The sequence below is a fragment of the Eucyclogobius newberryi genome, unplaced genomic scaffold, assembly GCF_026437365.1.
Source record: "Eucyclogobius newberryi isolate DKJ021-1_F unplaced genomic scaffold, fEucNew1.0.hap1 SCAF_18, whole genome shotgun sequence".
NCBI lineage: Eukaryota > Metazoa > Chordata > Actinopteri > Gobiiformes > Gobiidae > Eucyclogobius > Eucyclogobius newberryi.
In genome coordinates this window covers 23,650,987-23,666,858 of record NW_027315812.1, presented here as the reverse complement: position 1 = coordinate 23,666,858, position 15,872 = coordinate 23,650,987, and the positions used below count along the sequence as shown (strand labels likewise).

At 39.9% G+C, this 15,872-nt stretch overlaps 1 protein-coding gene across 1 annotated transcript; it reads left to right on the top strand.

Moving 5' to 3' along the window:
* Positions 1-875: 875 nt before the first annotated feature.
* LOC140364253 (TNFAIP3-interacting protein 3-like) lies at positions 876-14,059 on the top strand. The gene is made up of 10 exons (XM_072450350.1): positions 876-929; positions 1,669-1,757; positions 3,125-3,207; positions 4,165-4,221; positions 4,298-4,363; positions 5,549-5,632; positions 5,721-5,840; positions 12,489-12,557; positions 13,542-13,667; positions 13,742-14,059. The coding sequence occupies exons 3-10, from the start codon at positions 3,169-3,171 to the stop codon at positions 13,886-13,888; spliced, it is 708 nt and encodes a 235-aa protein (XP_072306451.1). The 5' UTR covers positions 876-929; positions 1,669-1,757; positions 3,125-3,168; the 3' UTR covers positions 13,889-14,059.
* Positions 14,060-15,872: the final 1,813 nt, after the last annotated feature.

The following is a 15,872-nucleotide window of genomic DNA, read 5'->3' as shown; positions in this document are numbered from 1 at the left end:
TAATCCAAAGATCATTAGAATATCATGTGGAATTGTCTATTATTTGAATGGAGAGTTCCACAGTCGATCCTCTGTCAGTAAAAATATGAATATTATGTTAATGAAATCAATACTATAAATTATTTTTACTAAACAAAAGACCAGATAAAAACAAATAAAAAATCAAGATTGATCAATAAGAGAAAAAAATCTGAATTCCCCTCCCAAATATGTCTTATAAAATAAATTGTACAGCAAGCAATTTTCACTTATTAAATGCTTAAAAGGAGATAATCTGATGAGGAAAGACTGGGAATTACACATAACACACAAACTGGGGAAGTAAAAAAAAAAAAGAAAAATCCAAATATCCGCTAATTATTATCAAAGCTACAGCTACGTCTCGGAAAAGCCGATAACCCATCCCTAATTAATATCTAGCATACTCACTATGAAAATATGTATTATTATTTAACAGTGACACAATAATTACGAGGGAATTGTGAAAGAGGAAAGGAAATGTACGGGCAGTTAGCACTATTATTGAAGAGGAGACAGGAAACTACAAGCTAGTGACTGGGCGTGGGATAAAGAAAAGGAGCACACGCCTTTCTGGAGAAACAAAAGGAGAGACAAATGCTGAATCAGCGTGTGAAGTTTACTGCGCAACTTTCGCTTGCCTCGCGCGCCGTACATACCAGAAGTGCCTCGTCTTTACCGCTCGTGCCGCGCGCTTCAGTCACGCGGAGTTTCCTTTCCTTCGACAGTAAAGCCCGCCAAGTGCCCCGCGTGGCCGAGAGAGACGCGACGTGATTGGAGGACGTGGGTACTGTACCGTGATGACGTCACACGCTCCGCTTATAAATAGGTGGAGAGCGCGTGGGGGAAAGAAAAGACAACAATCTGAACAGCTGCGGTAGAAACGTGCAGAGAGCAAAACAACGCACATGGTAAGATGTTTACGACTTATTTTATTACTAAATGAAAAAAAAGGAAAATGTGAAGATTTATTTTGTCTAAGTATGCCTAATAATACTATATTTTATTACAGTTATTAAAATGTTCTTTATCTGACAGCATTGATACAGCATATTTTGATTGTTATTTTATTTATGTATTGATATATTTATTTTATCATTATTATAATAATGATAAAATAAATATATCAATACATAAATAAAATAACAATCAAAATATGCTGTATCAATGCTGTCAGATAAAGAACATTATTATTATTAGCCTAATATTTAATTAAAAAAAAAAATCGTAATAGATCAGACTATTTTTATACTGAAAGTTACAATGACAAAATATGTTTTTTGTATTTATTTATCTATTTTTTTATTTGTTTGACACAGTAACAATCAAATGTATCTTAAAAAATATGGACAATTAAAAGAAAATTTATCAAAAATTAATACAATATTTTTCTGATGATTATTATTAGCAGCAGTAGTAGTAGTAGTAGTAGTAGTAGTAGTAGTACAAGTTGTTGTAGTATTATCATCACATACAACATAATACATACAAAAGTATCGCACTATTAGTATTATTATAGTATTATTATATTGTTTTTTAATTTTGTGAAGTCGTGAAGTACAAATCCTTGTTGTTATTTGTACATTATATTCACACGTTTTATTTGCATATTTATCGTTGTATTGTATCTCCTCTTGTTGATAACTGCAGGTCAGCAGAATGGAGCGGTCTTCCTCAGTGAGCTCACAGACTGGTAAACAGAAGGACAAACTGCATCCTTCACTGCCTAGCAACAACAGGTAAACACAAAATCACACTTATTACCCCAAATGTACACTTTGACACTCCACTCTCTCACGGTGTAAACTTTGTATCGTCATTACTTTAAAACACTTAATAACTCAAATCACTTCTATTGATTAACATTTTTCTGTACCTGTTTTTGGAGTTGTACGGAAGTGAAATTAATATAATGTTAAATTACAAAACAATAATTTTATATCATCAATGATCAGCTCAGGTTTTCTGAATCTAAAGGTCTACAACAGTTAGTAAGAACATGTGGTTTGAGTTCACACTTAAGAGTAAGAAATTTGATAATTTTTTTGTATGAAATGACTTTGGTTAAAAGTCTATTTTGTTTAATATGTTCAGGAAATTAAGATTCAAAACCATATTTATGTTTTTAATAAGGTAAATTTAAACAAAAATATGAATAGCATGGGATAATTGAATTTGAATCTATTTTAAAACACTAATAATAAGAAAATATGTTTTCATACTGGGTTAGCCATGATTTCACAGGTTGTAACTATTAAAGCGTTAAATGTGGTCTTAATTAAATTGTTCTAGATCATTTGATGTTATTTACACTAATTCTTATGAAATGCACTATTTTGAGTTTTTTTTGTTTGCTCATATGTGTAAGGGAGTAGAAAGCACAGATAACACATCTCAAACGCAGTGAAGTAAAAGTAAACGGTATCCACTGTAAAAATTGCATAAAGTAAAGTAAAGTGCAGATGGCAAAAAATACTTAAAGCTGCTGCATTTGATTTTCTTTAAAATGTGAAAAACAGAAAAAGTTAATTTTACTGGACTGCAACTGTTCGTTGCAGTCCAAATGTGTTTGTAGCATCCTAATCATTCACTATGATGAGTTTATAATGCTATTTTAACTACTTTAGAAAAGGAGTTTTGCCATGTGTTGTAAAGCTAACAACACCTAGCATGCTAACAGCTAACGCTTCTTGCTTCTGCGGAGAGTAAAACCATTTATAATTAGATGCAAACAACAGGCAATGGGCTCATTTTCACCCAAACAGCTACTTTTATACATATGTAATGGGCCAAAACAGATTTACTTTATTATTATCTGTTAAAAAATAAATCAAGTAAAGCGCCTTTTAGTACATTACTTTTATTACCATATTACCCATGCTATTACTGTGCTTTTAAGGAAATGTCTAACTCTCATATTTGTCAAAGGGGCTAAATGTTAATAAATTACAAAAACAAGGTCTACTTTTTCTCATTTGTTCGTGAAACTCACCAAGTATTCGCTCGCCTCTCACCTATATTTTCAGCCGTGCCCAGCCCTCGAGCCATCACAGATCTATTTCATTATTATGAAATCCTTCTAATGAGTTTGTGTGTTTTTCCTCAGACTGGAGGTGTGCGCTCTGAACCGCTCCTCGGCAAACAACGCGGATGCCACTTTTGCTCATCATTCCGCTGGAAAACACGCAGGTAATTACGAATCACGCAATTCTGGAAGACACCCAAAGCCTGTTTAATAATCATCCACCACACTCACATCCACATCGTGTTACTGGAAGCAAACCAGAGCAAAACTTCCACAAATATGTAAAAGGAAGTACCTTTTATGGCCTAATCCTTCAAGTTGGTCATCGCTTTGACTTAAATATGTTGTCATAGTTTCATTCGAAAGAATGAATGAATGAATGAATGAATGAAAAAACAGTAGTAGAGTAAATGTTTTTATCCACAAATAGATTACATAACAAGTTTACAATGACTAAAAAATAAGATTTATTAGACAAATCCTGAAGAAATCTATTTATTGAGAGTAACAATACAAACTTACATTTTATTAATACAACTAGTTAAAGTTTACAATGACAGGGCATTTACTGGACCTAAACATGAAATAAAAAGCAGTTATTTGACAAAATCTTGAATAAAACTCAAAAACATTATAGTTAATTAATTGAGAATAACAATAATTTACATTTTGTTATCAAAACTAGTTCTAGTTTACAAGGACATGATATTTACAGGACTATACTTGAAATAAAAAGCTGTTATTTGAGGAAATCTTGAATAAAACCGACAAATATTTTAGTTAATCGATTGAGAGTAACAACAACTTAAAATGTATTATTAAAACTAACACCAGTTTACAATGACTTAGCATTTAGCTGAGTAAACGTGACTCAAAATAAAAGATTTATTCGATGAAATCTTGAATAAAACTCAAAAACATTATAGTTAATTGCTTTAGAGTAACAATAATTTACATTTTATTAATAAAACTAGCTAAAGTTTACAATGACATGACATTTACAGGACTAAACATGAAATGAAAAGCAGTTCAGACAAAATCTTGAATAAAAATGAATCAATTGCGAGTAAAAACAACTTCAAATGCATTATAAAAACTGACACATTTGCTGTTTCTCTCAGGACGAGGCTGTCAGACTGAAAAAGCAGATGCGTGTATTGGAAATGCAAAAACAAGAGGTGAGTTCCTTTAAATATTCATACTGCAAGTACAAATACTACAAGTGCTTACTGTAAGTTTTTCTGTTTGACTCAGCTGATTTCCATAAATGAACGGTGGGCAAAAGAGTACAGAGTCATGGTGCAGTACTACAAAGACAAGGTAAATATTCTGTGTTTGTTTTGGGGAAAGGTTGAACCACAAAGGGAAGTGGGTGAAGGATTTAGATTCATGTCATGTCATGATTAGGATGAGGTGGCACCGAAAGGGATTTATAGAACTTCAGAGTACTTTGTTCATTTCAGATGGTAGTTGATTGAGTATATGGTATTTCTATGATTAATATCCAAAAGAAAAAATCCACAAATGTCATTTTAAAAAGTGTCCATGTCCATTTGTCTTTCTTTGTGCTCAATATACTCAAAACAATAATAAGTTATAATTGTTATCTGGAATATAGACTCCAAAACACATGTGAAAAGACCTTTTATAACAAAGACAGTGATACAAAAGTGTGTATTTTCATCAATAGTACACTTTTTTGTAAATACTCTGTATCTAGAAGACTTCAGTCAGTATATTTCAACCTTTATTTGGTTAAAAAATTATTCAAATAGTCTCAATGTACAATAAAAATAATTGTCTGACTTGTCGACAAATACAAATAAAATAAAAGTCCTTATTTGTCACGCTTACATTACAATTCAGACAAATACAGTACAGTTTACATGTGCACAGTGTGGTCATGTTGTTTTTATTGCTTTTATACTTTGAAAATCATGCATTCTTTAATGCGTTTAATGTCACACTGGGAAACTTTCCAGGCAAAGTGATAAAATCTCACTGGAGAAAAGCAGATGCCGTTCACTCCAGGAAAGTGCCATAATCAGATCAGAATCCCCGAGGGGAAATTACACTGGTTACAGACATGCAGAAAAACGGAATCAATTTACATTTTTGTGTTTAAAAAAAAAAACGCGGAACACTGAACAAAACAGAATACAACCCGACCAGAGAGAGAGAAACTTAAGAATAGAAGCAGACATTAAATAATCTTTAAAAAAAAATTGAAAATAAGAAAGTCCCATTTAGTCCAAAGTCTGTCATATTTTAAAATATATTTTTTTTATTTTTTTTTTATTTTTTGACTGTCAGTAGAATCAATTTACATGTCAAAATTAAATACATGCTTACATATTTACATAGTACTGTACCTTTAAAACATGACAGAAAACCAGATTTGTAAAGCTTTATTCTATATTTAACCCATTCTTATAAATATCGCAATGAATACTTAATATATTCTGTCGGTAAATCATATTTTTCTTTCTTTTCTTCCTTTCATAGCTCCGTGACTTAAAAGCATCTCTGCCTCGAAGCGACGACGCCCATCACTTTTGCAAACTCAACGTTCTCAAGGACAGCTCAACAGTGAGTCACTTTTTTGGGGGGATTATCAAAGCTGACCGATCCTTTAAACATATGTGTCCAAACGTGTTCTCTTCATTCATGTTTTCAGACAGGAAGCGGTGATGTCCTGGAGAAAGCCCAGAGTGAGGCTAGACAACTGCAGGAGCAGAACCGGACTCTGACCAGGAGGGGGCAGCACCAGGGCGCAGAGATCACACGCTTAAACAAGGTGAGGCAACAACAGAGGGCACAGGAAGTAAGAGGCAACAACAGAGGGCACAGGAAGTAAGAGGCAACAACAGAGGGCACAGGAAGTAAGAGGCAACAACAGAGGGCACAGGAAGTAAGAGGCAACAACAGAGGGCACAGGAAGTAAGAGGCAACAACAGAGGACACAGGAAGTAAGAGGCAACAACAGAGGGCACAGAAAGTAAGAGGCAACAACAGAGGGCACAGGAAGTAAGAGGCAACAACAGAGGGCACAGGAAGTAAGAGGCAACAACAGAGGGCACAGGAAGTAAGAGGGAACAACAGAGGGCACAGGAAGTAAGAGGCAACAACAGAGGACACAGGAAGTAAGAGGCAACAACAGAGGGCACAGGAAGTAAGAGGCAACAACAGAGGGCACAGGAAGTAAGAGGCAACAACAGAGGGCACAGGACGTAAGAGGCAACAACAGAGGGCACAGGAAGTAAGAGGCAACAACAGAGGACACAGGAAGTAAGAGGCAACAACAGAGGGCACAGGAAGTAAGAGGCAACAACAGAGGGCACAGAAAGTAAGAGGCAACAACAGAGGGCACAGGAAGTAAGAGGCAACAACAGAGGGCACAGGAAGTAAGAGGCAACAACAGAGGGCACAGGAAGTAAGAGGCAACAACAGAGGGCACAGGAAGTAAGAGGCGACAACAGAGGGCACAGGAAGTAAGAGGCGACAACAGAGGACACAGGAAGTAAGAGGCGACAACAGAGGGCACAGGAAGTAAGAGGCGACAACAGAGGGCACAGGAAGTAAGAGGCAACAACAGAGGGCACAGGAAGTAAGAGGCAACAACAGAAGGCACAGGAAGTAAGAGGCAACAACAGAGGGCACAGGAAGTAAGAGGCAACAACAGAGGGCACAGGAAGTAAGAGGCAACAACAGAGGATACAGGAAGTAAGAGGCGACAACAGAGGGCACAGGAAGTAAGAGGGAACAACAGAGGGCACAGGAAGTAAGAGGCAACAACAGAGTGCACACGAAGTAAGAGGCAACAACAGAGGGCACAGGAAGTAAGAGGCAACAACAGAGGACACAGGAAGTAAGAGGCAACAACAGAGGGCACAGGAAGTAAGAGGCAACAACAGAGGGCACAGGAAGTAAGAGGCAACAACAGAGGACACAGGAAGTAAGAGGTAAGAGGCCTCTTACAGGAAGTAAGAGGCAACAACAGAGGACACAGGAAGTAAGAGGGAACAACAGAGGACACAGGAAGTAAGAGGCAACAACAGAGGGCACAGGAAGTAAGAGGCAACAACAGAGGGCACAGGAAGTAAGAGGCAACAACAGAGGACACAGGAAGTAAGAGGCAACAACAGAGGGCACAGGAAGTAAGAGGCAACAACAGAGGGCACAGGAAGTAAGAGGCAACAACAGAGGGCACAGGAAGTAAGAGGCAACAACAGAGGGCACAGGAAGTAAGAGGCAACAACAGAAGACACAGGAAGTAAGAGGCAACAACAGAGGGCACAGGAAGTAAGAGGCAACAACAGAGGGCACAGAAAGTAAGAGGCAACAACAGAGGGCACAGGAAGTAAGAGGCAACAACAGAGGGCACAGGAAGTAAGAGGCAACAACAGAGGGCACAGGAAGTAAGAGGGAACAACAGAGGGCACAGGAAGTAAGAGGCAACAACAGAGGACACAGGAAGTAAGAGGCAACAACAGAGGGCACAGGAAGTAAGAGGCAACAACAGAGGGCACAGGAAGTAAGAGGCAACAACAGAGGGCACAGGAAGTAAGAGGCAACAACAGAGGGCACAGGAAGTAAGAGGCAACAACAGAGGGCACAGGAAGTAAGAGGCGACAACAGAGGGCACAGGAAGTAAGAGGCGACAACAGAGGACACAGGAAGTAAGAGGCGACAACAGAGGGCACAGGAAGTAAGAGGCGACAACAGAGGGCACAGGAAGTAAGAGGCAACAACAGAGGGCACAGGAAGTAAGAGGCAACAACAGAAGGCACAGGAAGTAAGAGGCAACAACAGAGGGCACAGGAAGTAAGAGGCAACAACAGAGGGCACAGGAAGTAAGAGGCAACAACAGAGGATACAGGAAGTAAGAGGCGACAACAGAGGGCACAGGAAGTAAGAGGCAACAACAGAGGGCACAGGAAGTAAGAGGCAACAACAGAGGGCACACGAAGTAAGAGGCAACAACAGAGGGCACAGGAAGTAAGAGGCAACAACAGAGGACACAGGAAGTAAGAGGCAACAACAGAAGACACAGGAAGTAAGAGGCAACAACAGAGGGCACAGGAAGTAAGAGGCAACAACAGAGGACACAGGAAGTAAGAGGCAACAACAGAGGGCACAGGAAGTAAGAGGCAACAACAGAGGGCACAGGAAGTAAGAGGCAACAACAGAGGACACAGGAAGTAAGAGGCAACAACAGAGGGCACAGGAAGTAAGAGGCAACAACAGAGGGCACAGGAAGTAAGAGGCAACAACAGAGGACACAGGAAGTAAGAGGCAACAACAGAGGGCACAGGAAGTAAGAGGCAACAACAGAGGGCACAGGACGTAAGAGGCAACAACAGAGGGCACAGGAAGTAAGAGGCAACAACAGAGGACACAGGAAGTAAGAGGCAACAACAGAGGGCACAGGAAGTAAGAGGCAACAACAGAGGGCACAGAAAGTAAGAGGCAACAACAGAGGGCACAGGAAGTAAGAGGCAACAACAGAGGGCACAGGAAGTAAGAGGCAACAACAGAGGGCACAGGAAGTAAGAGGCAACAACAGAGGGCACAGGAAGTAAGAGGCGACAACAGAGGGCACAGGAAGTAAGAGGCGACAACAGAGGACACAGGAAGTAAGAGGCGACAACAGAGGGCACAGGAAGTAAGAGGCGACAACAGAGGGCACAGGAAGTAAGAGGCAACAACAGAGGGCACAGGAAGTAAGAGGCAACAACAGAAGGCACAGGAAGTAAGAGGCAACAACAGAGGGCACAGGAAGTAAGAGGCAACAACAGAGGGCACAGGAAGTAAGAGGCAACAACAGAGGATACAGGAAGTAAGAGGCGACAACAGAGGGCACAGGAAGTAAGAGGGAACAACAGAGGGCACAGGAAGTAAGAGGCAACAACAGAGTGCACACGAAGTAAGAGGCAACAACAGAGGGCACAGGAAGTAAGAGGCAACAACAGAGGACACAGGAAGTAAGAGGCAACAACAGAGGGCACAGGAAGTAAGAGGCAACAACAGAGGGCACAGGAAGTAAGAGGCAACAACAGAGGACACAGGAAGTAAGAGGTAAGAGGCCTCTTACAGGAAGTAAGAGGCAACAACAGAGGACACAGGAAGTAAGAGGGAACAACAGAGGACACAGGAAGTAAGAGGCAACAACAGAGGGCACAGGAAGTAAGAGGCAACAACAGAGGGCACAGGAAGTAAGAGGCAACAACAGAGGACACAGGAAGTAAGAGGCAACAACAGAGGGCACAGGAAGTAAGAGGCAACAACAGAGGGCACAGGAAGTAAGAGGCAACAACAGAGGGCACAGGAAGTAAGAGGCAACAACAGAGGGCACAGGAAGTAAGAGGCAACAACAGAAGACACAGGAAGTAAGAGGCAACAACAGAGGGCACAGGAAGTAAGAGGCAACAACAGAGGGCACAGAAAGTAAGAGGCAACAACAGAGGGCACAGGAAGTAAGAGGCAACAACAGAGGGCACAGGAAGTAAGAGGCAACAACAGAGGGCACAGGAAGTAAGAGGGAACAACAGAGGGCACAGGAAGTAAGAGGCAACAACAGAGGACACAGGAAGTAAGAGGCAACAACAGAGGGCACAGGAAGTAAGAGGCAACAACAGAGGGCACAGGAAGTAAGAGGCAACAACAGAGGGCACAGGAAGTAAGAGGCAACAACAGAGGGCACAGGAAGTAAGAGGCAACAACAGAGGGCACAGGAAGTAAGAGGCAACAACAGAGGGCACAGGAAGTAAGAGGCGACAACAGAGGGCACAGGAAGTAAGAGGCGACAACAGAGGACACAGGAAGTAAGAGGCGACAACAGAGGGCACAGGAAGTAAGAGGCGACAACAGAGGGCACAGGAAGTAAGAGGCAACAACAGAGGGCACAGGAAGTAAGAGGCAACAACAGAAGGCACAGGAAGTAAGAGGCAACAACAGAGGGCACAGGAAGTAAGAGGCAACAACAGAGGGCACAGGAAGTAAGAGGCAACAACAGAGGATACAGGAAGTAAGAGGCGACAACAGAGGGCACAGGAAGTAAGAGGCAACAACAGAGGGCACAGGAAGTAAGAGGCAACAACAGAGGGCACACGAAGTAAGAGGCAACAACAGAGGGCACAGGAAGTAAGAGGCAACAACAGAGGACACAGGAAGTAAGAGGCAACAACAGAAGACACAGGAAGTAAGAGGCAACAACAGAGGGCACAGGAAGTAAGAGGCAACAACAGAGGACACAGGAAGTAAGAGGCAACAACAGAGGGCACAGGAAGTAAGAGGCAACAACAGAGGGCACAGGAAGTAAGAGGCAACAACAGAGGACACAGGAAGTAAGAGGCAACAACAGAGGGCACAGGAAGTAAGAGGCAACAACAGAGGGCACAGGAAGTAAGAGGCAACAACAGAGGACACAGGAAGTAAGAGGCAACAACAGAGGGCACAGGAAGTAAGAGGCAACAACAGAGGGCACAGGAAGTAAGAGGCAACAACAGAGGACACAGGAAGTAAGAGGCAACAACAGAGGACACAGGAAGTAAGAGGCAACAACAGAGGGCACAGGAAGTAAGAGGCAACAACAGAGGACACAGGAAGTAAGAGGTAAGAGGCCTCTTACAGGAAGTAAGAGGCAACAACAGAGGGCACAGGAAGTAAGAGGGAACAACAGAGGGCACAGGAAGTAAGAGGCAACAACAGAGGGCACAGGAAGTAAGAGGCAACAACAGAGGGCACAGGAAGTAAGAGGCAACAACAGAGGGCACAGGAAGTAAGAGGCAACAACAGAGGACACAGGAAGTAAGAGGCAACAACAGAGGGCACAGGAAGTAAGAGGCAACAACAGAGGGCACAGGAAGTAAGAGGCAACAACAGAGGACACAGGAAGTAAGAGGCAACAACAGAGGGCACAGGAAGTAAGAGGCAACAACAGAGGACACAGGAAGTAAGAGGCAACAACAGAGGACACAGGAAGTAAGAGGCAACAACTGAGGGCACAGGAAGTAAGAGGCAACAACAGAGGACACAGGAAGTAAGAGGTAAGAGGCCTCTTACAGGAAGTAAGAGGCAACAACAGAGGGCACAGGAAGTAAGAGGGAACAACAGAGGGCACAGGAAGTAAGAGGCAACAACAGAGGGCACAGGAAGTAAGAGGCAACAACAGAGGGCACAGGAAGTAAGAGGCAACAACAGAGGGCACAGGAAGTAAGAGGCAACAACAGAGGATACAGGAAGTAAGAGGCGACAACAGAGGGCACAGGAAGTAAGAGGCAACAACAGAGGGCACAGGAAGTAAGAGGCAACAACAGAGGGCACACGAAGTAAGAGGCAACAACAGAGGGCACAGGAAGTAAGAGGCCTCTTACAGGAAGTAAGAGGCAACAACAGAGGGCACAGGAAGTAAGAGGGAACAACAGAGGGCACAGGAAGTAAGAGGCAACAACAGAGGGCACAGGAAGTAAGAGGCAACAACAGAGGGCACAGGAAGTAAGAGGCAACAACAGAGGGCACAGGAAGTAAGAGGCAACAACAGAGGACACAGGAAGTAAGAGGCGACAACAGAGGGCACAGGAAGTAAGAGGCAACAACAGAGGGCACAGGAAGTAAGAGGCAACAACAGAGGGCACAGGAAGTAAGAGGCAACAACAGAGGACACAGGAAGTAAGAGGTAAGAGGCCTCTTACAGGAAGTAAGAGGCAACAACAGAGGACACAGGAAGTAAGAGGGAACAACAGAGGGCACAGGAAGTAAGAGGCAACAACAGAGGGCACAGGAAGTAAGAGGCAACAACAGAGGGCACAGGAAGTAAGAGGCAACAACAGAGGACACAGGAAGTAAAAGAACAAACAAGTTGTTCACAGGGTTTTTTCATTTAGTTTTTTTTTTTTTTTTTTTTTTAAACATTCGAGGACAAACAAAAGAAAAAGAGCACACATGGAGTGCAATAAAACAAGGAAATAACAATAAATAAATAAATAAATATATATATATATATATATATATATATATATATACATGTATGTTCAAATATATAAATTATACAAATATATTTTAACTAATAAACAGAACACAGAACGGGGGCAATTTCAGAAGACTTTACGCAAGAGATTTGATCATTTGGTTTGATTTGAAACAAACAACATTTATGAATTCAATATTGTCCTAATAGTAATAAATGATTTAACCCCATATTCAATGTTAAAAATATACAAAATGTAATGCACAAAATCACATGTCCAAGTCCTCTTCTGTGTCACAAAATATCTGTCTCGAATTTTAATTTATTTTGAAGAAATTAGCACGTTTTGAATTGTATTTCTTTTGCTTTAGAGGGAAAGGACAAATATTCACTTCTAATCTTTGTGAAACAATAATAAAGCAGAGAAGACCATAAAAATGTATTATAGTATTTACGTTTGTTGTATTCTTTTATCAGGCTTTGGAGGAAGCAACTTTGTCCCAGGAAATGAGCAAAGAAACACTACAAGATTTATGGAAACACCAGGTAGGTCAGATTGCATCACGCGGTGTACTTCAGGGTTGTGCAATTGGCCCTTTGAAAATAAACAAAAACAGTCAAAATCCCAGAATGGAGAAATCATAAGTGAAGTAGAACATTTTGTGATGAACATTATAATATTGCAAAATATGACAAATCAAGCCATTCAGGTATCACAGCCTGGTTTATACACATTTACTATTCAATTTAATTCATTCATCACACACTTTACCACAAATTATACTTTCTGTGAAGCTTAAACACAATTATGAAGTCATTGTATCCTGGAAATTTGAATTTGTTGCTTATTTTTAAACTTAAAAGCATTAGCATTTGCTTTATCTGATGTCAGTTAGTTATTGAAAGTTTATTATAGTCTACTTCATTTTGGTCTCCATTCTGAATTTGGAACATTCTTTTACCTTTAAAGAATAAAAACAAAATAACAATCAATAATATTAAGTCTTGATCCAGGTTATATTAGTTCAGAAGTTGTTCAGAAGTGTTTTATTGCTCATCAATAGTGAGCAATAAAACACTTGCAAAGTTAAGAGCAGAGCAGTGACATCTCCATGGAAACAATGAAGTGGCAGACCCTTCACTACAAAAGTTACATAGTGCACCTTTAACTTTCATTTGTTGAGATTTTAGCTGTAAATAACTAATAATAATAGTAAATAACTAACCCATAGTAACTAACTAATCCATAGTAAAACATCACATTAATTATTATTATTATCATTTAACATAACATACTTCAAATAATGTGTTTGCTAGGCTGTAATTGATATTCAAGTTGGGAAAAAGAGCCATGTTCTGCGGTTAGTTGCAAAAATAGATTTACAAATTGAAAAAAAATATAAAAAAATAAAATAGATTAAAAAAATGAAGAACACATATTGAGTCTGAAATTAAAAAGAAAAAAACATGTAACCTTCATCAAGTACCATGTATCCATAACTTTAAATACTTTTGTGCTTCTTCCTTCAGGCCGACATCTACAGAGAAGACTTCCTGACGGAGAGGAAAGACAGAGAAGCGCTCAAAGACAAGTACTTACAACTGGAGAAGAAGTACAAACGAGTCCGCAACCAACTGTTCGCCGTCCAGAGCCAGGTATGTGCAGCGGTATCAGCTCAATTCAGGAATCATTCTAGAACCGTCCGGTGAAAACCTCTGTCTTTTCATAGGTCACAACGCCACAGCCGCAGTACGAATGCACCTGCTCGCAACCGGACTCCGATCCGGAAGAAAAGACGCAATCTACCTCCAACAACAAGCTCCAAAGACGCTACACTTTTAAAAAGATTTGTGAAAACCAAAGTCCACTTCTTTAAAATAATATGAGACTGTGAAGCCTGCGCTGTACAACACACTATACAAAGTCCTGCAGTACCAAGTTCACTTTGAAGCATTACATGTTTTATTTACTGTCTTTACATTTTGTACATTTTGAGAAGGAATATAGTTGTGTTATTTGAGGATTTCTTTTTCCTTTGTTTGTGTTGATCTTGTAAAAAAAACTGCTGTAAAAGTAAATTAAGTAAAAGTTTAAATTCCAACTGCTTATTTTTACACACCTTCAGTGACATCTAGTGGACAATATGGTGATGTACATGTTCTACAATGTTGGAAATGGCAGAAAAAGAGAGACAGGTTGTTGAATGTGGAGGGACATGGAGGGACGGACTTGGGACATTTAAACTCGTAGACAATAACTGTAATAACAACCTATTATTTTCATCATTTGACCCACAACGAGATATTGGAATAGCAATAAGTGCTGACGTATTACAACATAGAAAGTCAGAATGCCCAGAAAATATCAGGTTTTCTACGTTTTATAGGCTACAATTAATATAATCCTCTTAAGTATAAGTTGTTTTTTGTTAAATGCTGTTTTACTATTGATACTGTCAGTGCCTTGGGGGCCCTTGACACTTTGGGGGCCCTTGACACTTCATTGCCACTTGAGCTTAGCTATTGTCATGCAACTGTAATTACATTCACTAATATTATTACCAACACCAAATTAAATACTGAGATGAAAACAAAAAGGAATTGTAGAGGCCCCACCCTTGGACAGGGGGGTGCGGGGGTCCTCCTCCAGAAACATTCTCCTCTTTTTTGGGTTGGATGCAGTTTGGTTCAGTGCAGTTCAAAAATAATACAGTAAAATTCTGATGCAGTTTTTGTAGACACTCTTGTAGACAAAAACATTCTGGATTCTGAAATGGAGGAAGCTGGAGGCAAAAGGGAAGAAGAACACAATGTGATTTTAACTGAGAAAAACTGGGATAACATCAGATTATTGCAAAATTTGAAAAAGCAAGGTAGTTTTGCCAAATAAAAAGCTGTAATCTTTACATATTTATGTTCATTAATATTTGTTGCCCCTTTACAAATAAATCAAATACTCTGATACATGTGAGTGATATCGTAAGGTTTAAAGACAAATATGATGACATTTAGATGTGATTGTTAGCTGTTAGTAGTGTCCAGTCGCATCCCTGGACCTTTTCCACATTTTTGTCACGCCACAACCACAAATTTAAACAAATTGTATTGGTATTTTTTGCGAGAGAGCAACACAGTGCTGCATGTCCTCCTCTCATCCCCCATTTCACTCTACTTTCCTGTCAATAAAGCCTACGAGGGGAAAAAGAAAGATGCGTGAAACAATCGTGAAGTGATTGGAGTGGAGAGAATTCAAACACGATTTCCAGATTAAAAAAAATAAGTAAAAAAAAACAAAATCCGGGGTTATGAATACTTTTTGCGAAACACTGTCTATAGCAGGGGTGTCCAAACCTTTTTCACTGAGGGCCGCACTTTGAAACTTATACGGAGCAAAGGGCCACAAACAACCTGACAATGTCAAATTTGAAAAGTGATTAATTTGAAGTTTTGCATTTGACATAGTTTTGATGCCTCCGCACCTTTCGGAAGACTTGGAACATTATTGTTAGGTTGGTTTAACATCAAAATGCTTGAATTCTTTCAACTTTATAGTAAATGTACTTATATTTGTTGTTTGTGCCAATTTAGCAGGAAGCCCAAAAAAATTGGTCTAAGGGCCGCATTTGGCCCCCGGGCCGTAGTTTGGACATGCCTGGTCTATAGATAAAGCCGTCCCTGGATACTTTATGAAAATGATAATAAATTATAAATAAGATAAAGTTGCCATAGAAATTGAATGGATAATCATAACAATTACAATGTTGCTGTAGAACTTCACAATATTGAAATAAAAATATCCATGACAGTTTAATATCTGCTTCTTACCTTTCATGGAATCACGTCCCGTCGTTACTGTACCTT